This window comes from Echiichthys vipera (assembly GCF_963691815.1).
Source record: "Echiichthys vipera genome assembly, chromosome: 15".
Lineage (NCBI taxonomy): Eukaryota > Metazoa > Chordata > Actinopteri > Perciformes > Trachinidae > Echiichthys > Echiichthys vipera.
In genome coordinates this window covers 1,111,831-1,137,828 of record NC_139840.1, presented here as the reverse complement: position 1 = coordinate 1,137,828, position 25,998 = coordinate 1,111,831, and the positions used below count along the sequence as shown (strand labels likewise).

The 25,998-nt window shown below is 51.5% G+C and overlaps 2 protein-coding genes across 11 annotated transcripts in view; both read left to right on the top strand.

Annotated features, from left to right (window-relative positions):
• The window catches only part of dlg1b (discs large MAGUK scaffold protein 1b), a 79,168-nt gene that overhangs the window by 24,880 nt on the left and 28,290 nt on the right, over positions 1 to 25,998 (top strand). For 5 of the 10 annotated variants that reach the window (XM_083928154.1, XM_083928150.1, XM_083928149.1 and 2 more), the window contains 2 exons: positions 10,382 to 10,546; positions 11,860 to 12,009. In XM_083928154.1, coding sequence (XP_083784280.1) covers positions 10,382 to 10,546; positions 11,860 to 12,009 — 315 coding nt within the window. The remainder of the gene's footprint in view (positions 1 to 10,381; positions 10,547 to 11,859; positions 12,010 to 25,998) is intronic. The other 5 variants (XM_083928147.1, XM_083928155.1, XM_083928153.1 and 2 more) reach the window with 1 other exon arrangement.
• Positions 728 to 2,356, top strand: LOC310957546 (nuclear factor 7, ovary-like). The gene has a single exon (XM_083928158.1). The coding sequence runs from the start codon at positions 1,019 to 1,021 to the stop codon at positions 2,333 to 2,335; it is 1,317 nt and encodes a 438-aa protein (XP_083784284.1). The 5' UTR covers positions 728 to 1,018; the 3' UTR covers positions 2,336 to 2,356.

The window sequence follows — 25,998 nt, the reverse complement described above, 5'->3', positions numbered from 1 at the left end:
ATTCAATGATTTTCCAGGATATTCAATGACTTTCCAGGATATTCAATGACTATTAAAGGATGTTCAATGACTTTCCAGGATATTCAATGACTATAAAAGGATATTCAATGACTTTAAAAGGATATTCAATGACTTTAAAAGGATATTCAATGACTTTAAAAGGATATTCAATGACTTGAATATCTTATATAAAGACTCCTGCTGGTAAAAAGAACAGCTTCATTTTTGCCGTGTGTGAGTTTCTGTCGTGGTCGTTCTCGTCGTCGTTGCTCGTTTGATCTTCAGGATCTTTTATTTGTGTGAATGAACTTTGGACTCGAACACACGGACGCGGTGAAGCGTATCTGAAGGAGGCAACACCCAAAATGATTCACCTGCAGGTCTGAGTGAAGCTCCGCCCCTGGCTGACTCACCTGAGGTAAACCAGGCTGCAGGTGTTTTTTCCGCCTCACTGAGACCAGAAACCACGTCTGCAGGAGGGGACGCCGCCCCGACCTGCTGCTGGACCCACAAACAGAACCACAGGGACCAGAAACCACGTCTGCAGGAGGGGACGCTGCCCCGACCTGCTGCTGGACCCACAAACAGAACCATAGGGACCACAGGGACCAGAAACCACGTCTGCAGGAGGGGACGCCGCCCCGACCTGCTGCTGGACCCACAAACCGAACCACAGGGACCAGAAACCACGTCTGCAGGAGGGAACGCCGCCCGGACCTGCTGCTGGACCCACAGACCGAACCACAGGGACCACAGGGACCACAGGGACCAGAAACCACGTCTGCAGGAGGGGACGCCGCCCCGACCAGCTGCTGGACCCACAAACAGAACCACAGGGACCCTGAACCACGTCCGCAGGAGGGGACGCCGCCCCGACCTGCTGCTGGACCCACAAACCGAACCACAGGGACCAGAAACCACGTCTGCAGGAGGGGACGCCGCCCCGACCTGCTGCTGGACCCACAAACCGACCCACAGGGACGCAAAGTGAGTGTTTCCTGCTTCACTCTGAGACTAAATGGGTTCAAACGTAGGGAAAGATCTGTGCTGTCCCGTCTGCAATGAGGTCCTCAAAGACCCTGTCCGTCTGTCGTGCAGCCACCGCTTCTGTCGGGTCTGTCTGCAGAGCCGGTGGGCTGACACCAGAACCCTCGAGTGTCCGGTTTGTAAGAGGCGGGAGTCGAGGGAACCGCCTCTCAACTTCGCTTTAGAGACGCTGTGTGAGAGTTTCCTACGGGAGAGAGACCGGACATCTTCAGAGGATCTCGTCTCGCTCCTCGACTCCGAGAAACTCAAACTCCACGAAGCCGCGGGACGACGCAAGAAGCAAGTCGAGGGAACTCTGGAGCCCGTAAAGGAGAAGTTAAAGGTCTTTGAACGAGTTAAAGACGAGTGTGATCGAACAGCAGAACACATGAAGGTCCAGGCCCGACGCACAGAGACGCAGATTAAGGAGCAGTTTAAGAAGCTTCACCAGTTTCTAGAAGAGGAAGAGGAGGCCAGGATGGCTGCACTGAGGGAGGAAGAGGAGCAGAAGAGTCGGAGGATGAAGGAGGAGACGGAGGCTGTGAGCAGAGAGATAGCAGCTCTTTCAGACACAGTCAGAGCCACAGAGGAGGAGCTGAGAGCTGGAGACGTCTCATTCCTGCACAACTACAAGGCTGCAGTGGAGCGAGTCCAGCAGCGCCCCCTGCTGGAGGATCCACAGCTGCTCTCAGGAGCGCTGATAGACGAGGCCAAACACCTGGGCAACCTGACCTTCAACATCTGGAACAAGATGAAGGACATGGTCTCCTACACTCCTGTGGTTCTGGACCCAAACACGGCCGGGTCGTATCTGGTGCTGTCCTCTGATCTGACCAGTCTGAGACTAGGAGAGAAACAGCAGCTTCCTGATAATCCAGAGAGGATCGATTATCACTGCTTCTCCGTCCTGGGCTCCGAGGGCTTTGACTCGGGGACTCACAGCTGGGAGGTGGAGGTTGGAGACAGCACAAGCTGGAGACTGGGAGTGTTGGCAGAGTCCGTCCAGAGGAAGGGAGACATCTGGTCTGAACTATGGAGGATCGAGTTGTTGTTAGGTGGTCGATTCAGAGCCTGTTCTCCATCACATCCAGACACTGATCTCTCTGTGCAGACCAACCTCCAGAGGATCAGAGTGGATCTGGACTGGGACGCAGGAAAACTGTCGTTCTGTGACGCTGATACTGACACACACATACACACCTTCACACACACTTTCACTGAGAAGATGTTTCCCTTCATAAGAAGTTGGAGTAATCTCCCAGTGAAGGTTTCACCCGTGAAGGTCTCTGTGGCTGTGGAACGACGTTAGCGAGCCCGTGTCACAGACGCTAGCCCCTGTCACAGACGCTAGCCCCTGTCACAGACGCTAGCCCGTGACACAGACGCTAGCCCCTGTCACAGACGCTAGCCCCTGTCACAGACGCTAGCCCCTGTCACAGACGCTAGCCCCTGTCACAGACGCTAGCCCCTGTCACAGACGCTAGCCCGTGTCACAGACGCTAGCCCGTGTCACGGACGCTCGCCCGTGTCACGGACGCTCGCCTGTGTCACGGACGCTCGCCCCTGTCACGGACGCTAGCCCCTGTCACGGACGCTAGCCCCTGTCACGGACGCTAGCCCCTGTCACGGACGCTGGCCCGTGTCACGGACGCTGGCCCGTGTCACGGACGCTGGCCCGTGTCACGGACGCTGGCCCGTGTCACGGACGCTAGCCCCTGTCACGGACGCTAGCCCCTGTCACAGACGCTAGACCGTGTCACAGACGCTAGCCCGTGTCACAGACGCTAGCCCGTGTCACAGACGCTAGCCCCTGTCACAGACGCTAGCCCGTGTCACAGACGCTAGCCCGTGTCACAGACGCTAGCCCGTGTCACAGACGCTAGACCGTGTCACAGACGCTAGCCCGTGTCACAGACGCTAGCCCGTGTCACAGACGCTAGACCGTGTCACAGACGCTAGCCCGTGTCACAGACGCTAGCCCCTGTCACAGAGGCTAGCCCCTGTCACAGACGCTAGCCCGTGTCACAGACGCTAGCCCGTGTCACAGACGCTAGCCCGTGTCACAGACGCTAGCCCCTGTCACAGACGCTAGACCGTGTCACAGACGCTAGACCCTGTCACAGACGCTAGCCAGTGCCACAGACGCTAGCCCGTGTCACAGACGCTAGCCCGTGTCACAGACGCTCGCCCGTGTCAGGGACGCTCGCCCGTGTCACGTATGTTAGCCCGTGTCACGTACGTTAGCCCCTGTCACGGACGCTAGCCCGTGTCACGGACGCTAGCCCCTGTCACGGACGCTAGCCCCTGTCACAGACGCTAGCCCGTGTCACAGACGCTAGCCCGTGTCACAGACGCTAGCCCCTGTCACAGACGCTAGCCCCTGTCACAGACGCTAGCCCCTGTCACAGACGCTAGCCCATGTCACAGACGCTAGCCCCTGTCACAGACGCTAGCCCGTATGGAGTCCATTGAGCTGCGCCTCTCGAAGCCTGAACTTCTTACCGCTTTGATTTTTGACAGTGCAACAAAGAACAAGATGGTGGACAAAGAGAAGGTGTAAAGTGTGTGTGTGTAGTGTGAAGAGTGTGTGTACTGGAGCGGTTCAAATCCGACCCTGTTCATGCTCCCCTGCCCTGCCTGTCCGCTAATACAGGCGTCAGTGTGGCAGCGGGGCGCTCAGAGGCTCACCGTGCTAACCGTGCTAACTGTGCTAACTGTGCTGACTGTGTGAGTCCGTTTGCTTCCATGGTCACGTTGTTAGAAAGTGCTCAGTTTGTCCTACAGTTTGGTGTAAAATGATTTCTGAAGGGTGAAAATGTGTTAGAATGGGATTTAAAAGTTAAACTAAACCCTAGAATGAAGGAAAGATGAGTAATACTTTAAAGTTGGATCGGTGTTTGTACGTGAGTGTGTGAATGAATGGTCAGCGGATGAAAATGCATGAATTTTTGGCAGATTTGAAGATTTCGTCGATTGATTCAATGTAAAAAACAAACAAAAAATGACGTAAAAAGCTGAATTTTTGTGATAAAAACACATTTGAACGTTCAAACTGAGCCGAATGTTTTGATTTTTGAAGTTTCATGGTTCAGTAATTATGACGCAGCAGTTAAATGGTAAAAGATAATAATAATAAAGTGTAGAAATTATGAATTTAGAGGGAAAAATATTAAATCAACAGATAAATAATCAGGGCTACAGCAATAATTCAGTATCATAATTTACTGTTTATGAGAATTAAACGGGTCGTAACGCACATTTCTTAATCTCTTTCCCCGTGTTTGTGTAAATGTGTGTAAACAAAAGTAAATGTCTTCTTCCACATTAAGATGTTCTGTTAATATTTCAATAAATACAGTGAGAAAACACCCGTCTGTATCGCTCTATATCTGTGTTTTTAGGTGCATCTGTATCGGTCTATATCTGTGTTTTTAGGTGCATCTGTATCGGTCTATATCTGTGTTTTTAGGTGCATCTGTATCGGTCTATATCTGTGTTTTTAGGTGCATCTGTATCGGTCTATATCTGTGTTTTTATCTGTATCGGTCTATATCTGTGTTTTTAGGTGCATCTGTATCGGTCTATCTCTGTGTTTTTATCTGTATCGGTCTATATCTGTGTTTTTAGGCGCATCTGTATCGGTCTATATCTGTGTTTTTAGGTGCATCTGTATCGGTCTATATCTGTGTTTTTAGGTGCATCTGTATCGGTCTATATCTGTGTTTTTAGGTGCGTCTGTATCGGTCTATATCTGTGTTTTTATCTGTATCGGTCTATATCTGTGTTTTTAGGTGCATCTGTATCTGTCTATATCTGTGTTTTTAGGAGCGTCTGTATCGGTCTATATCTGTGTTTTTAGGTGCATCTGTATCGGTCTATATCTGTGTTTTTAGGTGCATCTGTATCGGTCTATATCTGTGTTTTTAGGTGCATCTGTATCAGTCTATATCTGTGTTTTTAGGTGCATCTGTATCAGTCTATATCTGTGTTTTTAGGTGCATCTGTATCGGTCTATATCTGTGTTTTTAGGTGCATCTGTATCGGTCTATATCTGTGTTTTTAGGTGCATCTGTATCGGTCTATATCTGTGTTTTTAGGTGCATCTGTATCGGTCTATATCTGTGTTTTAGGTGCATCTGTATCGGTCTATATCTGTGTTTTTAGGTGCATCTGTATCGGTCTATATCTGTGTTTTTAGGTGCGTCTGTATCGGTCTATATCTGTGGGGCTGTGGCGCCCCCTGCTGCTCAGACGAGGACACGTTCAACATCATAAATATATTTTTACACACACACAGACAGACACACACACACACAGACACACACACACACACACACACACACACACACACACACACACACACACACACACACACACACACACACACAGGATTTAGCCCCAGAGAGTTTTTCCCGTCTGCGCGTGAACGTAAAAAAACGAGGTTTACGCGGAAAACTGTCTCGATGGTGTGAGTTTGTGTGTGTGTGTGTGTGCGTGTGTGTGTGTGTTTGCGTGCGCGTGCGTGTGTGTGTGTGTGTCTCTTATGGTTTAAACAGTAAAATAGCGTTGGAGTTCAACATCAGACGCAGAATGACCAAAGTTCTCCTCGTCTCTGTCCTCGTGTTTTCTTGCTCCTTCACGTTGAACGGACGTTGATCCAAACTTCCTCTAGAGGGCGTCGCTCACATTCAAAAGTTCCTCCAGTAAAGTTTGACCCCAACAAAGATGGAGGCGATGGAGGAGAGAAGCGTCCTGAGTCAAAATGGCGGCAGCGTTGTAGACGGCGGTGCTCTGTGAGACACTAAAGACGTCCCAGAGTGTGGACGCAGAATTCCACACGTTGGTTTGACAGATGAGACAAAGTGACGACCGACGTCTCTGTCAGTGTTTCAGGACGTCCGTCGGGGCTTCGATGACTCGCTCGCTCCTGATGTTCACGGTGCTCGACACTGCCCCCACGGTTTCAGGTGGTACTGCAGCGTTTGCTCCGTATCTGTACGCATCTGTCAGCTTTCAGGGTACGGACAGAAACACGGAGGAGACGGACGCAGAGGACGCACAGAAGGCTGCGTCTCTAACGTAGAGCTGAGAGGAGGCTTCACTCTTCCTCCTCTTTCATCTGTTCTTTCCTTCACATCTGACTGTCTCTCTCTCTCTTTCTCCCTCTCTCCCTCTCTCTCTCTCTTTCCTCTCTCTCTTTCCTCTCTCTCTCTTTCCTCTCTCTCTCTTTCCTCTCTCTCTCTTTCCTCTCTCTCTCCCTCTCTATCTCTCTCTCTCTCCCTCTCCCTCTCTCTCTCTCTCTCTCTCTCCTCCTCTCTCCCTCTCTCTCTGTCTCTCTCGTTCCCGATGAGTAATGTGACCAACCTCTCTCGCCCCCACCCCCCTCTCCCTGGAGACCAATCACACCCCCACAGAGAAACGCACACGCACACACACACACACACACACACACACACACACACGCGCGCCGCGGCTCCCTTCATCATCATCATCATCATCATCATCATCATCATCATCATCATCATCATCATCATCGCTCTGTCAGCGTAGAGAGAGAGAGGGAGGAGGGAGAGAGAGAGGAGGAAAACAAGAGAACGAGGGAGAGAGGAGTGGAGCGCCTGTGAGGAGGTCAAGAGGGAGAGGAATACACTCGACCAGAGGAGGAGGAGGAGGAGGAGGAAGAGGAGGAAGAAGAAGAGGAGGAGGAAGAGGAGGAGGGGGAGGGTCTCCCTGAATGAAGGAAGAGCTCTGGGAGTCGTTTCCTCCCCGCCGCGATGGAGCGACGCGAGGAATGAGGGCGGATGGTGAGAGCAGGGAGCAGCAGCAGCAGCAGCAGCAGCGGAGGAGGAGGTGGAGAGGCTGGAGGCGGCGGAGGAGGTGCTGCGGCGGCGGCCGCCGGAGCCGTGCGGCGCGGGAGGAGCCGGCAGCGCGCCCGGAGGAGCCGGCGGCTGGCGGCCAACTGCCCCGGCGCCGACAAGATGTCCCCCGGCACGAAGAAGCTGGAGTGTTTCTCGCCCATGCTGTGCCACTGCAAGGTGGCGTGCACCAACAGCACCATCTCGCTCATGTTCGGCTGCAAGGTGGGTGGAAACCTCTGGACGCACGCCGGCGGCTCAGGGGGCGGAGTCTGGGGCGACACAGGGTGAGGGGGCGGAGTCTGGGGCGGCACAGGACCAGGGGGCGGAGTTACGGAAGGGGAAGTTCAGGTCCAAAGACAAAATAATGAAAACGCGTCAAAAGTTGATGCTTTTTCAAAAGATATTCGTTGTAGCTAATGTTAGCGCTCACTTACTAACCGACCTCCGTTTGTGACAACATATGTCTAAGAAGTTGTAGCTAACGTTAGCGCTCACTGACCTTCGTTTGTAAAAACATACCTTTAAGAAGTTGTAGCTAACGTTAGCGCTCACTGACCTTCGTTCGTAACAACATACCTTTAAGAAGTTGTAGCTAACGTTAGCGCTCACTGACCTTCGTTTGTCACAACATACCTTTAAGAAGTTGTAGCTAACGTTAGCGCTCACTTACCAATCGACGTCTGTTTGTAACAACATGCGTTTAAGATGTTGTAGCTAACGTTAGCACTCACTGACCTTTGTTTGTAACAACATGGATTTAAGAAGTTGTTGCTAACGTTAGCGCTCACTGACCTTCGTTTGTAACAATATGCGTTTAAGAAGTTGTAGCTAACGTTAGCGCTCGCTGACCTTTGTTTGTAACAACATGGATTTAAGAAGTTGTAGCTAACGTTAGCACTCGCTGACCTTTGTTTGTAACAACATGGATTTAAGAAGTTGTTGCTAACGTTAGCGCTCACTGACCTTCGTTTGTAACAATATGCGTTTAAGAAGTTGTAGCTAACGTTAGCACTCGCTGACCTTTGTTTGTAACAACATGGATTTAAGAAGTTGTTGCTAACGTTAGCGCTCACTGACCTTCGTTTGTAACAATATGCGTTTAAGAAGTCGTCGCTAACGTTAGCGCTCACTGACTAACTGACCTTCGTTTGTAACATTCGTTTAAGAAGTTGTAGCTAACGTTAGCGCTCACTGACCTTCGTTTGTAACAACATGCGTTCAAGTTGTCGCTAACGTTAGCACTCACTGACCTTTGTTTGTAACAACATGGATTTAAGAAGTTGTAGCTAACGTTAGCGCTCACTGACCTTCGTTTGTAACAATATGCGTTTAAGAAGTCGTCGCTAACGTTAGAGCTCACTGACTAACTGACCTTCGTTTGTAACATTCGTTTAAGAAGTTGTAGCTAACGTTAGCGCTCACTGACCTTCGTTTGTAACAACATGCGTTCAAGTTGTCGCTAACGTTAGCGCTCATTGACCTTCGTTTGTTATGTGTTTAGGAAGTTGTCGCTAACATTAGTGCTCACTGAATAACTGACGTCCGTTTGTAACAACGTGCGTTTAAGAAGTTGTAGCTAACGTTAGCGCTCACTGACCTTCGTTTGTAATAACATACGTTTAAGAAGTTTTAGCTTCCGCGGGGCAGTGAACGCATCATCACAGACGGCAGGAATCAGACCTGTGTGTGTGAGAGGGAGAAACACCGCGGGTCAGTGAACGCATCATCACAGACTCTCTGCGCCTGTCAGACAGAGCTGAGGGCGGAGGGTCTGTGTTCACCGTGTGACCTGGTGACACACGATAGGCTGTCCCTGCCGCCTGTTGTGGCTCTGGCGGCGCTGAGGCATGATTGGCTGGCGGGCATGTGTGCGCTTGGTCGTCAGGGAAACGCCACCGAAGAGAAGCCGATCATTTTATTAACACGCACACGCAGTTTGTGGGTGAGAGGGAGAAACACCGTGGGTCAGTGAACGCATCATCACAGACGGCAGGAATCAGACCTGTGTGTGGGTGAGAGAGAGAAACACCGTGGGTCAGTGAACGCATCATCACAGACGGCAGGAATCAGACCTGTGTGTGGGTGAGAGGGAGAAACACCGCGGGTCAGTGAACGCATCATCACAGACGGCAGGAATCAGACCTGTGTGTGGGTGAGAGAGAGAAACACCACAGGTCAGTGAACGCATCATCACAGACGGCAGGAATCAGACCTGTGTGTGGGTGAGAGGGAGAAACACCGTGGGACAGTGAACGCATCATCACAGACGGCAGGAATCAGACCTGTGTGTGGGTGAGAGGGAGAAACACAGTGGGTCAGTGAACGCATCATCACAGACGGCAGGAATCAGACCTGTGTGTGGGTGAGAGGGAGAAACACCGTGGGACAGTGAACGCATCATCACAGACGGCAGGAATCAGACCTGTGTGTGGGTGAGAGGGAGAAACACAGTGGGTCAGTGAACGCATCATCACAGACGGGCAGGAATCAGACCTGTGTGTGGGTGAGAGGGAGAAACACCACGGGTCAGTGAACGCATCATCACAGACGGCAGGAATCAGACCTGTGTGTGGGTGAGAGGGAGAAACACCGCGGGTCAGTGAACGCATCATCACAGACGGCAGGAATCAGACCTGTGTGTGGGTGAGAGAGAGAAACACCACGGGTCAGTGAACGCATCATCACAGACGGCAGGAATCAAACCTGTGTGTGGGTGAGAGAGAAACACCGCAGGGCAGTGAACGCATCATCACAGACTCTCTGCGCCTGTCAGACAGAGCTGAGGGCGGAGGGTCTGTGTTCACCGTGTGACCTGGTGACACACGATAGGCGTGATTGGCTGGCCGGCACTTGTGTGCGTGGTCGTCAGGGAAACGCCACCGAAGAGAAACCACGTTTATTATCACGTTTATTGATCAGATTAATAAAATTTTTTCTTCTTATAATAATAATAATAATAATAATAATAATAATAGTAATAATAATAATACCATTATTACTAGTAATAATAATAATAATAAAGCACCTTTCTGTTAAAACAGAGAAAGTTCAAAATAACTGATGATGTCATAAACACACAAGGTCGCTACGATGCATTCAGGGTCCCCACAGGAGCTGGGAATCCTTAAAACACTTGGATTTGAGTGTTTTTCAGGTTTGAAACGTGCGTCAAATGTTTGTTTTATGAGACGGAAGATTGGATTTGATTGGATTTGATTTGATACGACAGAGAAAAGAAGAAATCAAGACTTAAGAACCTGAAAACGGCTTTTTCTCACATTTTTGCATAAAAAAGAGGATTTTTAGTTAAAGTTTAAGATTCTGACGCTGCTGAAAACGTCACAAACGCACAGAATCTGCTCTAAAATCCTCATCATTCATATTTTAACCATGATGTTTCTGCTTGAGTCCCGTCATCTCCAGCCTTTAACCTCTAGAGTCAGAGTTCTGGATGAACCCGGACCCTGAACGTCTCTTGTCTCTGTCCCCTGTCACAGAAGTACCGGCACCACGATGAGGACTCGTCCCCCCAGGACCAGAGCTCCCCCCAGCTCACGCAGGAGCCCGGGGGCCCGGAGCTCGTCCAGGTCGCAGAGAAGAACCTGTCGCAGATCGAGAACGTGCACGGATACGTCACGCACGCCCACATCTCGCCCATGAAGGTAGGACCCGTGACCCCCTCAGGCCCCCCCAGCCCCCCCCCTGAAGTTCTTGTTCTTTGTCCTTTTCTCTCTCTCTGTTCATGTTCATTCATATTTATTTACATTTTTACCAACAAATATATTTCTGTCCATCTGTCACACACACAGACACACACAGACACACACACACACACACACACACACACACACACACACACACACACACACACACACACACACTGATGCTTGTCCGTGTTGCTGTTCTCGACGCCGTCGCACAGAAGTCTCCCGTCGAATCCGCGGCTCGGCGCGACGTCGACCTGCAGTTAATAATAATAATAATAATTCATATTCAGGTTCATAACTGGTGCGTTTACTCTGGAGCTGGCGTGTGAGACGGTGAACCTCCGGACTTGGACCTGGAGACGGCGTTCGTGTCCCGTCACGCTCGTTCCAGCGTAAACGTCACGTCACGTCTCTGCGTCACGGGGTCGACGTCCGTTCGCTGTTTCCTGAGATTTCCTCCGAATTTTTGTGCAGAAACTTTTCGTACGATCAAAAATGAAAAGTTAAACGTTTTTATTTCAAAGTTATTTGACTTAAAAAAAACGTCCACGCACAAAATCTGCTCTAAAATCCTCATAAAAACCTTTAATACGACCTCCAGCGACGGGTTTCTGTCAGTTTTTTCTGCTTATTTATGCATAATATCATATTTATTATATTATATATTTATTATTTATTATATTTATTTAAGAACAAAAGACAGAAGATGAATTATTTTTCACATAATAAACAGTTGGTTGATGAAAGTCTTTAATCTTTCCTCACGTTTAGTTTCACTTTATTTTGAAACTCAACCCAAATGCTGTTGTCATGGTTACGGCTGTGTCGCTCTGCTGCCATCGTGTGGCGTTCAGGCGCCTCTGCTGCCATCGTGTGGCGTTCAGGCTCCTCTGCTGCCATCGTGTGGCGTTCAGGCGCCTCTGCTGCCATCGTGTGGCGTTCAGGCCCCTCTGCTGCCATCGTGTGGCGTTCAGGCTCCTCTGCTGCCATCGTGTGGCGTTCAGGCGCCTCTGCTGCCATCGTGTGGCGTTCAGGCGCCTCTGCTGCCATCGTGTGGCGTTCAGGCTCCTCTGTGTGTGTTTGTTCCTGATCCTCTGCTCCACTTCCTGTCTGAACCGCTGCAGCATCACTCTCTCACCCTTCTCTCACTCTTCTCTCTCTCTCTTCTCTCACCCTTCTCTCTTCCTCCTCTGTGCGGATGAACTGTCTCTGTCCTGCTTTGCCTTCTCCTGTATTTTGACCCTTGCGAGCCCCCGTCTCTCCCGTAGGTCGCCGCTCTGGAGTGCATCTTTGACGGCTCCTCGTTCGGACGCCAGCTCTTCCCGGAGCTCCCGTCCCCTTCGTCCTCCACCGTCTGTAGCCACGGCGACGACAGCCCCCTCCCCTCCTGCTCCTCCAACCCCTACCCCCCGATCCAGGTAACCCCGCCCCCCGCTCATGACCTCACCCAGGTAACCCCGCCCCCCGCTCATGTCCTCACCCAGGTAACCCCGCCCCCCGCTCATGACCTCGTCCAGGTAACCCCGCCCCCCGCTCATGACCTCATCCAGGTAACCCCGTCCCCCGCTCATGACCTCACCCAGGTAACCCCGCCCCTCGCTCATGACCTCACCCAGGTAACCCCGCCCCTCGCTCATGACCTCACCCAGGTAACCCCGCCCCTCGCTCATGACCTCATCCAGGTAACCCCGCCCCTCGCTCATGACCTCATCCAGGTAACCCCGCCCCTCGCTCATGACCTCACCCAGGTAACCCCGCCCCTCGCTCATGACCTCACCCAGGTAACCCCGCCCCTCGCTCATGACCTCATCCAGGTAACCCCGCCCCTCGCTCATGACCTCATCCAGGTAACCCCGCCCCTCGCTCATGACCTCACCCAGGTAACCCCGCCCCCCGCTCATGACCTCATCCAGGTAACCCTGCCCTCTCCGCGCCGCTCATGACCTCACCAGGTAACCCCCCCCCCCCGCGCCGCTCATGACCTCACCAGGTAACCCCCCCCCCCGCGCCGCTCATGTCCTCATCCAGGTAACTCCGCCCCCCCGCACCGCTCATGACCTCATCCAGGTAACTCCGCCCCCCCGCGCCGCTCATGACCTCATCTCATCGTGTTTTCACCCGTTTCATCGTCCCGTGCAGCGACGGCGTTTACGTTCAGGGAAGCGTCTGAACGCGGAGCTCAGAGTTCTTTTATAGTCTTAACTTTCGCTTTTTCCTTCTGTCGTTCGTGTTTCTGCTCCTAAAATCATAAACGTCCGTTTGTAAAGAATAGAAAAACTTTATTGATGTGACGCTGGTAAAACAGCAGCTTCACGCAGAAACATCAAAGCAGGAAATTAGAAATACAAAATAAGAGACTTAAAATAAATAAATAGGCGTTGTGTAATTGCACAATTAACTGTTGTGCAAATGTAGAGATATAATAATCTGAGGTGCCGTGAAGTGATGACTGAGACGCTGCAGCGACGCCTGTCGTGGTCATTTCTCATCATTTTTATATATTTATAATAAAAAGTCTGTGACTGTCGTTGGATGATGGTGTTTGTTGCTGTGTGTGTGTGTGTGTGTGTGTGTGTGCGTGCGTGCGTGCTTGTGTGTGTGCGTGCGTGCGTGCGTGCGTGCGTGCGTGCCTGAAAATCAGACGCAAAACACCAGAAAAACGTGAAGAAAAAAAGGCCAAAGGAACCGGAGAGAGAGGAACCAGAGGAACCAGAGAGAGGAACCAAAGGAACCAGAGAGAGGAACCAAAGGAACCAGAGAGAGGAACCAGAGAGAGGAACCAGAGAGAGGAACCAGAGGAACCAGAGAGAAAGGAACCAGAGAGAGAGGAACCAAAGGAACCAGAGAGAGAGGAACCAAAGGAACCAGAGAGAGAGGAACCAGAGAGAGAGGAACCAGAGAGAGAGGAACCAGAGGAACCAGAAGGAACCAGAGAGAGAGGAACCAGAGGAACCAGAGAGAGAGGAACCAGAAGAACCAAAGGAACCAAAGGAACCAGAGAGAGAGGAACCAGAGAGAGAGGAACCAGAGAGAGAGGAACCAGAAGAACCAAAGGAACCAAAGGAACCAGAGAGAGAGGAACCAGAGAAAGAGGAAACAGAGAGAGAGGAACCAGAGAGAAAGGAACCAGAGGAAGCAGAGAGAGAGGAACCAGAGAGAAAGGAACCAGAGGAACCAGAGAGAAAGGAACCAGAGGAACCAGAGGAACCAGAGGAACCAGAGAGAGAGGAACCAGAGAGAGAGGAACCAGAGGAACCAGAGGAACCAGAGAGAGAGGAACCAGAGAGAAAGGAACCAGAGGAACCAGAGAGAGAGGAACCAGAGGGACCAGAGAGAGAGGAACCAGAGAGAGAGGAAACAAAGGAACCAGAGAGAGGAACCAGAGGAACCAGAGAGAGGAACCAAAGGAACCAGAGAGAGAGGAACCAGAGAGAGAGGAACCAAAGGAACCAGAGAGAGAGGAACCAGAGAGAGAGGAACCAGAGAGAGGAACCAGAGGAACCAGAGAGAGAGGAACCAGAGGAACCAGAGAGAGGAACCAAAGGAACCAGAAAGAGAGGAAGCAGAGAGAGAGGAACCAGAGAGAGAGGAAACAAAGGAACCAGAGAGAGAGGAACCAGAGAGAGAGGAACCAGAGGAACCAGAGAGAGGAACCAGAGAGAGAGGAACCAGAGAGAGAGGAACCAGAGAGAGAGGAGTTATTGTTTCAGCGCTGGTTCAGTGACAGCGTTTGAACCAGCATCACTTTTATGACTCTTCTTCTTAATCTCCATCTCTACGGCAGCGAGCTGCCACGCAAGCTGCCACGCAAGCTGCCACGCACGCTGCCACGCACGCTGCCACGCACGCTGCCACGCACGCTGCTGGGGACCAACGGAGCGATCTGGGGTCGAGTGTCTCGCCCGAGGACGGCAGGACAGGTGGACAGGAGGACAAGCGTCCCCGTCCTGACGTCACAGGCGCTTTCTGCTGCACCGCCGCCGCAGCGATAACGCCATGAATGAACCCCACACAGACACTGAAGGCTACGAGGACGCACTCTTTTTTTATTCCTTTCATTCTTCATCTTCCTCCGCCTCTCTCTCTCTCTCTCTCTCTCTCTTTTTTGCTCTGTCGGCAGCGTCATGGCAACGCAGCAGATGAACGCCGACAAAGGAAATCCTGACAGCAGGAAAATGGATGAGGAGGAGGAGGAGGAGGAGGAGGAGGAGGAGGAGGAGGAGGAGGAGGTTGAACCCGCGGAGCAGGACGAGGACGAGGGCGCGGGGGCGTAAACGGCCGCAGCTCTGATGTGTGGTCATGAGCGACCCAGAGGACGCGGAGCCGTGAAATGACTCGTCACTGACTCGTCACTGACGCTTCTCCTGCGTCGTCTCGTCTCTGCTGCGCTGGGGTCCCGGCTGCAGCAAAGCATGCTGGGAGCACCGGCGGCTCTATTTATAGCAGCAGGGTTCCTCACAGTCCTGAGGAAGAGGGAAATATCAGCCGTGCGTTTCCTGTTTCATACGTTTAAGGACGGTTTATGGACGTCACAGACAGAGAACTACAGATTTTATAACGACATCTATTCCCATATTTATATATATACATATATACATTTACATATATATATATATAAACATATCTATTCTTTTCCCCACAGCTCAGTCGCAGGGATCATGAGTCTCCTCTGTGGTGGAATTAACATTATTATGGAAACTCTTCTGGTGTCGATCGAACGTTAAAAGCAGCAGAAAGAACGAAGCTGTTTGCTCTTTATTCAAAATATGAAAAATACTGAAAGATGTTTGTTATGTTTTCTTTCTTTATTTATTTATTAGGATCTCCATCAGCAGCATCAGCTATTCTTCACACTAACACACAACATACAACACACACACATTTATACATAATAAACACACAATTACACTTAAACATTCACACTTACACTAAAGAAACACACATTTAAACATGATAATTAATAATTAACAAACAAACTACAGAACAAAAAACAGACTTTTGACGGAAACCTCAGATTTCATTCTTTACTTCAGCTCCTTAATTAAACCAGTAAAACACACACAGAGTAAATAAATCAAAATAAATCACATTAATAAGCATTCACTGTGTGAAGTGAAATACCCGTACACATCCTTTTAATGTGCTGCAGTAAAACTAAACGTGACTTTTTCTTTCTGTGTTATTTCGGACTCATGACTACGACGGCAATTTTGTCCCAATTCTGATTTGGTTTGTCCATAAGTTTGTGTTTTTAGAGGAGAATCATCAGGATCAACAGCTTGAAAACACCACAAAAGTGATGAAACGACTTAAAACAGACGCAAAACACCACAAAAAAGTAACCAAGCCACTAATAAAGATGAAACCGACACAAAAAAGTGATGCAACAACTAAAAACAGACGCAAAACACCACAAAACGACTAAAAACAGATGAAAACACCACAAAAACACCACAAAACGACTAAAAACAGATGAAAACACCACAAAAACATGACAAAACGACTAAAAACAGATGAAAACACCACAAAAACGTGATAAAACAACTAAAAACAGATGAAAACACAACAAAAACGTGACAAAACGACTTAAAACAGATGAAAACACCACAAAAACGTGACAAAACGAGTAAAAACAGATGAAAACACACCAAAAACGTGACAAAATGACTAAAAACAGATGAAAACACCACAAAAACATGACAAAACGACTAAAAACAGATGAAAACACCACAAAAACATGATAAAACAACTAAAAACAGATGAAAACACCACATAAACATGACAAAACGACTAAAAACAGATGAAAACACCACAAAAACGTGACAAAACGACCAAAAACAGATGAAAACACCACAAAAACATGACAAAACGACTAAAAACAGATGAAAACACCACAAAAACATGACAAAACGACTAAAAACAGATGAAAACACCACAAAAACATGACAAAACGACTAAAAACAGATGAAAACACCACAAAAACATGACAAAACGACCAAAAACAGACACAAAATACCACAAAAACGACTAAAAACAGACACAAAACACCACAATTGACATCAAAGACTGAGATGCACGGTATTTTATAACTCATCTGTGCCGATACATATATTCCTTTTTTCCCATAGTCGTGTTTTTAGAGGAGAATCGTCCGGATCAGCAGCTTTAAAGAGCGTGGAGTCGTCTGCATAATGATTCATACAGATGGAAAGAGGAAGTGGTCCCAGGACGGAGCCCTGTGGGACTCCGGGGGGTGTTCGGTGTTTGTGATCTGAGGCTTTTGAAGCTTTGATGTTCAAGCAAAACATTTGGATTAGAAACGATAACAAAGTTTGTTTCTATGGAAACGATAAAGAAAAGAGCGAGTTACAAACAAACGCCGACCTTGACTGTTGGGAACAGGAGACGTTAGCGTGCGTTTGTTTGTTTGTTTGTTTACAACATGAGAGACAAACTACCGGCCTGATCATTTGTGCTGCATTCAAGTGTTGTCAGAATAATCGGACGAAGGAGTTCCCGATCATATTTTAACGCCTCACGTGATCCTTCGTTCTAAACGAGTTGTTTCCACGTTACGACTTAAAGCTGGTGAACGCACCATCACGCCGCTGTCGTCACGGTGAACGCGCCGTCACTGTCGTTGTCGCTGTTGTTGTCGTTGTGACGTCGGCGGTTTCTTTCCTCCTGTGACCGTGAACTGAATCTCTGACACATTTGAGGACGTCGTCTTGTTCTCTGGGAAACACTGAACCGCAGATGAATCAACGACGTAAACGACAAACGGATCATTTAACATCTCCATGACGACACGTTTCATCGTAGACGGATCGTCTTTATGAAACAACACGGGAACGCCTGTTTTCTGAACGCATGAATAAGCGTTTTCTTCAGTGAAGGAGCAGAACGTAAAGTCGTCCGCGTGATGGGAAAATGAGACGCGCTTCGATAAAGAGATGCCAACGCTGTCCGTCACCGTCACAACAACCGCAACTCAGCGTTTCTGACTTCTGCCGAGTCATATTTGGGACGAGGGAGGACAGAAGTGGGACAGAGGTCAGCTGGACCGAACCCTCAGAGGAGGAGGAAGAGGAGGAGGAAGAGGAAGAGGAGGAGGAGAGAGAGGAAGAAGAGGAGGAGGAGAGAGAGGAAGAGGAGGAGGAGAGAGAGGAAGAGGAGGAGGAGAGAGAGGAAGAGGAGGAGGAGAGAGGAAGAGCAGGAGGAGGAGGAGGAGGAGGAGGAGAGAGAGGAGGAGGGGGAAGAAGAGGAGGAAGAGGAAGAAGAGGAGGAGGAAGGAGCTGCAGAGGCTCCCAGACTGCAGAGAGAAGAGATCAGAGGACCAACTTCCTTCCTCCCTGCCTGCGCTCTCTTTAAACACACACACACACACACACAGACACACACACACACACACACACACACACACACACACACACACACACACACTCGTCAGCCCTGCAGTCTGTTGTTGCCGTCTGCTTCAGACAGGCGGAGGCTGGCCGACCGACCGGCTGCTCTCTCTCTCTCTCTTTCTCTCTCTCTCTCTCCGCGATGCTCTCTCGCCCCGGCAGGTTAATCCGCCCGCGGAGTCGTCTCCCGCCGTCTCGCTCTCTCTCTTTTTTTCTCCCCTCCTTCAAATCCGGAGCGTGATGACCGCCGTCTCCTGCTGCTGCTGCTCGTAACGAGGACGACCTCGCCGTGGAAGCAGCGGCACCTCCGTCAGCTCCTCCGCCTCCTCCGCCTCCCTGTGTGTGTCTGTGAGGAGGAAGAAGAGGAGGAGGAGGAGAAGTGTGTGTGTGGAGGGGGGGGGCACAAGGTGGAGTGAAGCCCCCCCCCCCTCCTCCTGCTCTTCCTCCATCGTCTGCTCTCCAGCCAGCACCACCTCCGCCACCCCGCCGCCGCAGCAGCCTGCAGCAGGAGCGAGAGGAGGCGACGCACCTCCACCTCCTCCTCCTCCTCCTCCTCCTCCTCCTCCACCGCAGCAGCAGCAACAAGCAGCAGCATGTTCAACTCTGTGTGGTACGCCAAAAAGATGGGCCGCCGCATCATGGGCACCCTGAGGAGAACCAAACGGCTCCACCGGCGCCTACTGGTAGGTCACCGCCACCTCCACCCCCACCTCCACCTCCACCTCCACCTCCACCCAAACGTACACAAGTGTCGATAAAGGTGAGGAGACAGAGGGAGGTGCTGCAGCTGTGGCGTGACTCATTTTCTACGACCTGCGTGTGTGTGTGTGTGTGTGTGTGTGTGTGTGTGTGTGTGTGTGTGTGTGTGTGTGTGTGTGTGTGTGTGTGTGTGTGTGTGTGTGTGTGTGTGTGTGTGTGTGTGTGTGTGTGTGTGTGTGTGTGTGTGTGTGTGTGTGTGTGTGTGTGTGTGTGTGTGTGTGTGTGTGTGTGTGTGTGAGTGCATCTGTACACACATGTCCCTCAGACAGAGTGTGTGTTGTTGTAAACGTATTGATCGTCTGCTGTGGCGAGTGTGACGCGGCCGCTGCTGCTGCTGCTGCGTCATGTGGCGTTCACATCTGCTTCAGACCCAGAAACGCCCTCGTGCACGAGCCCCCGTCACCGAGCGACTGGTTTTTATCATCATCATCATCATGAGGCGAGCGGAGGCACGGCGTGGACCTGAGGACGCCGTTGTTTGTGTTCTGCGTGGCGTTGGAGGCGCTGTGCTGATAAGGCTGCGGGTCGTTTCATCAGTGCGAGCGCTCCGTGCGGTCGTCACGGCGAGCCGGCGTCCTCCCGCGTCACGTCTGGGGGGGGTTCCCGTCACACCTGCACGCCCGTCTGTGTGAACGCGTGCGCTGAGCTTCACCTGCACAAGCGGCAGCGTCGTGTTCAGGAGGATGTGAGGAGCCCCTGCAGCAGCACATGCCTGCCCCCGCCGTTGCCTAGCAACCTCCAGGCTCCTGACACGCAGCGCTACCTCGCACACACACACACACACACACACACACACACACACACACACACACACGTTGACGTGTGAGTCCTGGTTAAAAGTGTTGAAAGGTCAAAGTTCATGTAAGCGTTTGTTTTGAACCCCTCTCTCGACGTAAGCCGCTCTTTGTCTGTGTGGTTGTTGGTTCCCTCCTCCATGAAGCTGTGTGGTTGTTGGTTCCCTCCTCCTCCATGAAGCTGTGTGGTTGTTGGTTCCCTCCTCCTCCATGAAGCTGTGTGGTTGTTGGTTCCCTCCTCCTCCATGAAGCTGTGTGGTTGTTGGTTCCCTCCTCCTCCATGAAGCTGTGTGGTTGTTGGTTCCCTCCTCCTCCATGAAGCTGTGTGGTTGTTGGTTCCCTCCTCCTCCATGAAGCTGTGTGGTCGTTGGTTCCCTCCTCCTCCATGAAGCTGTGTGGTTGTTGGTTCCCTCCTCCATGAAGCTGTGTGGTTGTTGGTTCCCTCCTCCTCCATGAAGCTGTGTGGTTGTTGGTTCCCTCCTCCTCCATGAAGCTGTGTGGTTGTTGGTTCCCTCCTCCTCCATGAAGCTGTGTGGTTGTTGGTTCCCTCCTCCATGAAGCTGTGTGGTCGTTGGTTCCCTCCTCCATGAAGCTGTGTGGTTGTTAGTTCCCTCCTCCTCCATGAAGCTGTGTGGTTGTTGGTTCCCTCCTCCATGAAGCTGTGTGGTTGTTGGTTCCCTCCTCCATGAAGCTGTGTGGTTGATGGTTCCCTCCTCCATGAAGCTGTGTGGTTGTTGGTTCCCTCCTCCTCCATGAAGCTGTGTGGTTGTTGGTTCCCTCCTCCATGAAGCTGTGTGGTTGTTGGTTCCCTCCTCCTCCATGAAGCTGTGTGGTTGTTGGTTCCCTCCTCCTCCATGAAGCTGTGTGGTTGTTGGTTCCCTCCTCCTCCATGAAACTGTGTGGTTGTTGGTTCCCTCCTCCTCCATGAAACTGTGTGGTTGTTGGTTCCCTCCTCCTCCATGAAGCTGTGTGGTTGTTGGTTCCCTCCTCCTCCATGAAGCTGTGTGGTTGTTGGTTCCCTCCTCCTCCATGAAACTGTGTGGTTGTTGGTTCCCTCCTCCTCCATGAAACTGTGTGGTTGTTGGTTCCCTCCTCCTCCATGAAGCTGTGTGGTTGTTGGTTCCCTCCTCCTCCATGAAGCTGTGTGGTTGTAGGTTCCCTCCTCCTCCATGAAGCTGTGTGGTTGTTGGTTCCCTCCTCCATGAAGCTGTGTGGTTGTTAGTTCCCTCCTCCTCCATGAAGCTGTGTGGTTGTTGGTTCCCTCCTCCTCCATGAAACTGTGTGGTTGTTGGTTCCCTCCTCCTCCATGAAGCTGTGTGGTTGTTGGTTCCCTCCTCCATGAAGCTGTGTGGTTGTTAGTTCCCTCCTCCTCCATGAAGCTGTGTGGTTGTTGGTTCCCTCCTCCTCCATGAAACTGTGTGGTTGTTGGTTCCCTCCTCCTCCATGAAGCTGTGTGGTTGTTGGTTCCCTCCTCTTCCATGAAGCTGTGTGGTCGTTGGTTCCCTCCTCCATGAAGCTGTGTGGTTGTTGGTTCCCTCCCCCTCCATGAAGCCGTGTGGTTGTTGGTTCCCTCCTCCTCCATGAAGCTGTGTGGTTGTTGGTTCCCTCCTCCTCCATGAAGCTGTGTGGTTGTTGGTTCCCTCCTCCATGAAGCTGTGTTGTTGTTGGTTCCCTCCTCCATGAAGCCGTGTGGTTGTTGGTTCCTTCCTCCATGAAGCTGTGTGGTTGTTGGTTCCCTCCTCCATGAAGCTGTGTGGTTGTTGGTTCCTTCCTCCATGAAGCTGTGTGGTTGTTGGTTCCCTCCTCCATGAAGCTGTGTGGTTGTTGGTTCCCTCCTCCTCCATGAAGCTGTGTGGTTGTTAGTTCCCTCCTCCATGAAGCTGTGTGGTTGTTGGTTCCCTCCTCCTCCATGAAGCTGTGTGGTTGTTGGTTCCCTCCTCCATGAAGCTGTGTGGTTGTTGGTTCCCTCCTCCTCCATGAAGCTGTGTGGTTGTTGGTTCCCTCCTCCTCCATGAAGCTGTGTGGTTGTTGGTTCCCTCCTCCATGAAGCTGTGTGGTTGTTGGTTCCCTCCTCCTCCATGAAGCTGTGTGGTTGTTGGTTCCCTCCTCCATGAAGCTGTGTGGTTGTTGGTTCCCTCCTCCTCCATGAAGCTGTGTGGTTGTTGGTTCCCTCCTCCATGAAGCCGTGTGGTTGTTGGTTCCCTCCTCCATGAAGCTGTGTGGTTGTTGGTTCCCTCCTCCTCCATGAAGCTGTGTGGTTGTTGGTTCCCTCCTCCATGAAGCTGTGTGGTTGTTGGTTCCCTCCTCCTCTATGAAGCTGTGTGGTTGTTGGTTCCCTCCTCCATGAAGCTGTGTGGTTGTTGGTTCCCTCCTCCTCCATGAAGCTGTGTGGTTGTTGGTTCCCTCCTCCATGAAGCTGTGTGGTCGTTGGTTCCCTCCTCCATGAAGCTGTGTGGTTGTTGGTTCCCTCCTCCATGAAGCTGTGTGGTTGTTGGTTCCCTCCTCCTCCTTGAAGCTGTGTGGTTGTCGGTTCCCTCCTCCTCCATGAAGCTGTGTGGTTGTCGGTTCCCTCCTCCTCCATGAAGCTGTGTGGTTGTTGGTTCCCTCCTCCATGAAGCTGTGTGGTTGTTGGTTCCCTCCTCCATGAAGCTGTGTGGTTGTTGGTTCCCTCTTCCATGAAGCTGTGTGGTTGTTGGTTCCCTCCTCCTCCATGAAGCTGTGTGGTTGTTGGTTCCCTCCTCCATGAAGCTGTGTGGTTGTTGGTTCCCTCCTCCTCCATGAAGCTGTGTGGTTGTTGGTTCCCTCCTCCATGAAGCTGTGTGGTTGTTGGTTCCCTCCTCCTCCATGAAGCTGTGTGGTTGTTGGTTCCCTCCTCCATGAAGCCGTGTGGTTGTTGGTTCCCTCCTCCATGAAGCTGTGTGGTTGTTGGTTCCCTCCTCCTCCATGAAGCTGTGTGGTTGTTGGTTCCCTCCTCCATGAAGCTGTGTGGTTGTTGGTTCCCTCCTCCTCTATGAAGCTGTGTGGTTGTTGGTTCCCTCCTCCATGAAGCTGTGTGGTTGTTGGTTCCCTCCTCCTCCATGAAGCTGTGTGGTTGTTGGTTCCCTCCTCCATGAAGCTGTGTGGTCGTTGGTTCCCTCCTCCATGAAGCTGTGTGGTTGTTGGTTCCCTCCTCCATGAAGCTGTGTGGTTGTTGGTTCCCTCCTCCTCCTTGAAGCTGTGTGGTTGTCGGTTCCCTCCTCCTCCATGAAGCTGTGTGGTTGTCGGTTCCCTCCTCCTCCATGAAGCTGTGTGGTTGTTGGTTCCCTCCTCCATGAAGCTGTGTGGTTGTTGGTTCCCTCCTCCATGAAGCTGTGTGGTTGTTGGTTCCCTCTTCCATGAAGCTGTGTGGTTGTTGGTTCCCTCCTCCTCCATGAAGCTGTGTGGTTGTTGGTTCCCTCCTCCTCCATGAAGCTGTGTGGTTGTTGGTTCCCTCCTCCATGAAGCTGTGTGGTTGTTGGTTCCCTCCTCCATGAAGCTGTGTGGTTGTTGGTTCCCTCTTCCATGAAGCTGTGTGGTTGTTGGTTCCCTCCTCCATGAAGCTGTGTGGTTGTTGGTTCCCTCCTCCTCCATGAAGCTGTGTGGTTGTTGGTTCCCTCCTCCTCCATGAAGCTGTGTGGTTGTTGGTTCCCTCCTCCTCCATGAAGCTGTGTGGTTGTTGGTTCCCTCCTCCTCCATGAAGCTGTGTGGTTGTTGGTTCCCTCCTCCTCCATGAAGCTGTGTGGTCGTTGGTTCCCTCCTCCCTGTTGTTGGTGCCGATCCTCGCAGCAGATCAATGCATCCTGAGCCGGTATCCATGGAGACGAGGCATTCAGGGACTCTGTGTGTGTGTGGGACAGTCCGGCACCTTGTTGGTAACAATACCAATAACAATAATAATAATAAAGTGCAGAACCGTTGACAGCAGCAGGTCCGTGTGGTCATTGTCTGTGTGTTTGAGTTCCTTGTGTCTGTTGGAGGGCGGGTGTTCATCGTTCTGACGCCCTGACGGGTCAGAGTGTGTTTTGATGAGTCACCGCAGTCGTTAATGAGCATCTCAGAAAGTGCACGCTCGTCGGTTTGTTTACGTAGACGCACACGAACCACACGGACCCTGGAACTCCACTTCAGCGTCCGCGCGCCGTCGTTGGCTCCGTGTTTTGACTCTGTGGCTCTTTGTGAAAGTGGAAGAACGCCCGCTCGTGTTGTGCGTTCACGTTTTGTCGTGTCGTGATCCGTGTGCAGCCGTGGAAACGTCAGGAAGCGTCCCGTCGGGGTTTGATCCCCAGCAGAGGCTCAGAGCTGCTGCAGAGCATGAGCTGCTCCTCCCCCCTCCTCCCCCCGCTGACACGCACGCCGCTGTGTCTGAGTCCGGGGGGGCGGCATCGATTATTCATGCAGCGAGTGGGCCCCCCCCCCCCCCCCCTCGTGCTGACATGTGCCGCGCTCACTGAGGCACATTAATTGGCAGCAGCCGGAGAAGACGAGAGCGTCAGTGTTGTTGTTGCTCTGGTGGAGTTTGGATCTGTTGCACCGCAGACGCCGAACGCCGCTCATCCATAATTCAGTCTCACCGGGACGATGACCACACACTTCCCCCGGAACGAGTTCACCTCCAAGGCCGCCAACGGCGCCGAGAAGAAGCTGCCGCGGGTCGACATCAACCTGCAGGAGTCCATCGAACACCTGCACCCGCTCCAGAGGCAGCACGCCATCGAGCTCCACCGCCAGCAGCAGCAGCAGCAGCAGCAGCAGCAGCAGGTCCGGGCGTCTCTGTCGTCCTTCACCGCCTGCACGGTGCCGGCGTCCTGCCGAGCTCGCAGTCGATTCCTCAACTTAAGGGACAGCGTCAAGAAAAGCCCGACCAAAAGCACGGCTAAGGTGGTCGGCAGCAGCGCCGCGGCGAGCAGGCCGGAGATCCCCTGGGTGCCCTTCGCCCTCAGCAAGGTACTGCAGTGCGTCCTCACGGCAGTTTACCACTGTCGCCGTGTCACAGGACGGTTACGGAGCAGCAGGACCGGCCCAGACTCAGCCGGGTTTAAAGTCGGTCCCAAAAACGACAGAGTTCTTTGGACCGAGTCGTTTTCAAAAGGTCGTTTTTGTGGCTCCGAGGATGTGAAGCGAAGATTTGGTTCCTGAATAGTGAAGAAAGTGTCAGTTTTCAGTCCGATGTGACGTCTTTAAACGTCTCGTTTCGTCAAAACAACAAAGATTTTCATTAAAATGAGAGAAAAAACAGGAAATCTGCAGATTTGAGGCTGAAAAAATGTCATTTTCTGAAAGTTTTGCATTCAAATACAACTGTAAAGGTTGAATGTGTAGAATGATCAGAACGGCTCCATCTAGAGTCTCCAGATCCTCGTCTCAACAACAAAGTATAAGTCCAGCAGTAGGGTTGCCAGGTTGGTCAGACCCGGCCCAGTAGCTCCAGGAGAGCGGAGTCAGTTTGAGCCTGTTTGAACCCGTCCCCTCCAGAAAATCACAGCATCAAAACAAGGATTAGAGGAGTTTGACTGACAGTTAGCATTAGCCGTTAGCGTTAGCCGTTGCAGCTAAGTGCAGATGAAAGTGATGTTAGCATCCAGGAGCAGCGTAGCCATGTGGGCGTGCGTTTGAATGGCGTTCCTCTCCTTTCTCTCAGTCCATGGAGTGAATGCTCGGCCTATAGTGACTCTGGTTGTTGCCCGTCTCCGCTCACTCAGCTGCTGGGACAAAGAAGCAGCTGCAGGATTGGCTAACTCCATTTCACCCTGTGCCAGCCTACAGTAGCTGCACCCAACAACAGGCAACCCTGGCAACCAGCCTACAGTAGCCCGCACCCAACAACAGACAACCCTGGCAACCAGCAACGCCCAACGCTATTGGCTGCTGCCATGGAAACACAACGGGACAGGAAGTCAGACCTTTCTAACATTCGTTCACGATGACGTCGTCTTCAAAGTTCCTCTCTGCGGCGGAGCGCGGCGCTCTCACTCTGTCCCGTTTAAACGGCGTCCTCTGCGTGCGGCGGCGTTTGTCACCGGGTCGTCCCCTTTGGACCAATTAAGCGTCATCGTCTGCGGCGTTTCCAGCGGCGCTGCAGAAGTAGGGCTGCCGGATCAATGGCGCTCGATGTGCGCGGGCTAATTTTAGCGGCGGTCGGTTTTCCATAAGTTCTGCTGCTGCTCCACGAGGCCCGTTACCACGACAACGCTCTCTTTCTGCTGTTTATCTGTTTTCTGCTCTTTGTTTGTTAATTTAGTACATTTTTACCTTTTTTTATGCAAATGAGTAATAACTGTAATAACTGCAGGACAGTCCAGTGTCTGTGGTGAGTTCACTGTCTGTAATAACTGCAGGACAGTCCAGTGTCTGTGGTGAGTTCAGGTGTCTGTAATAACAGCAGGACAGTCCAGTGTCTGTGGTGAGTTCACTGTCTGTAATAACTGCAGGA

Bases quoted from the DNA above. Each gene is read 5' to 3' on its own strand.
- LOC310957546 (XM_083928158.1), top strand. From the start codon at position 1,019: ATGGGTTCAAACGTAGGGAAAGATCTGTGCTGTCCCGTCTGCAATGAG.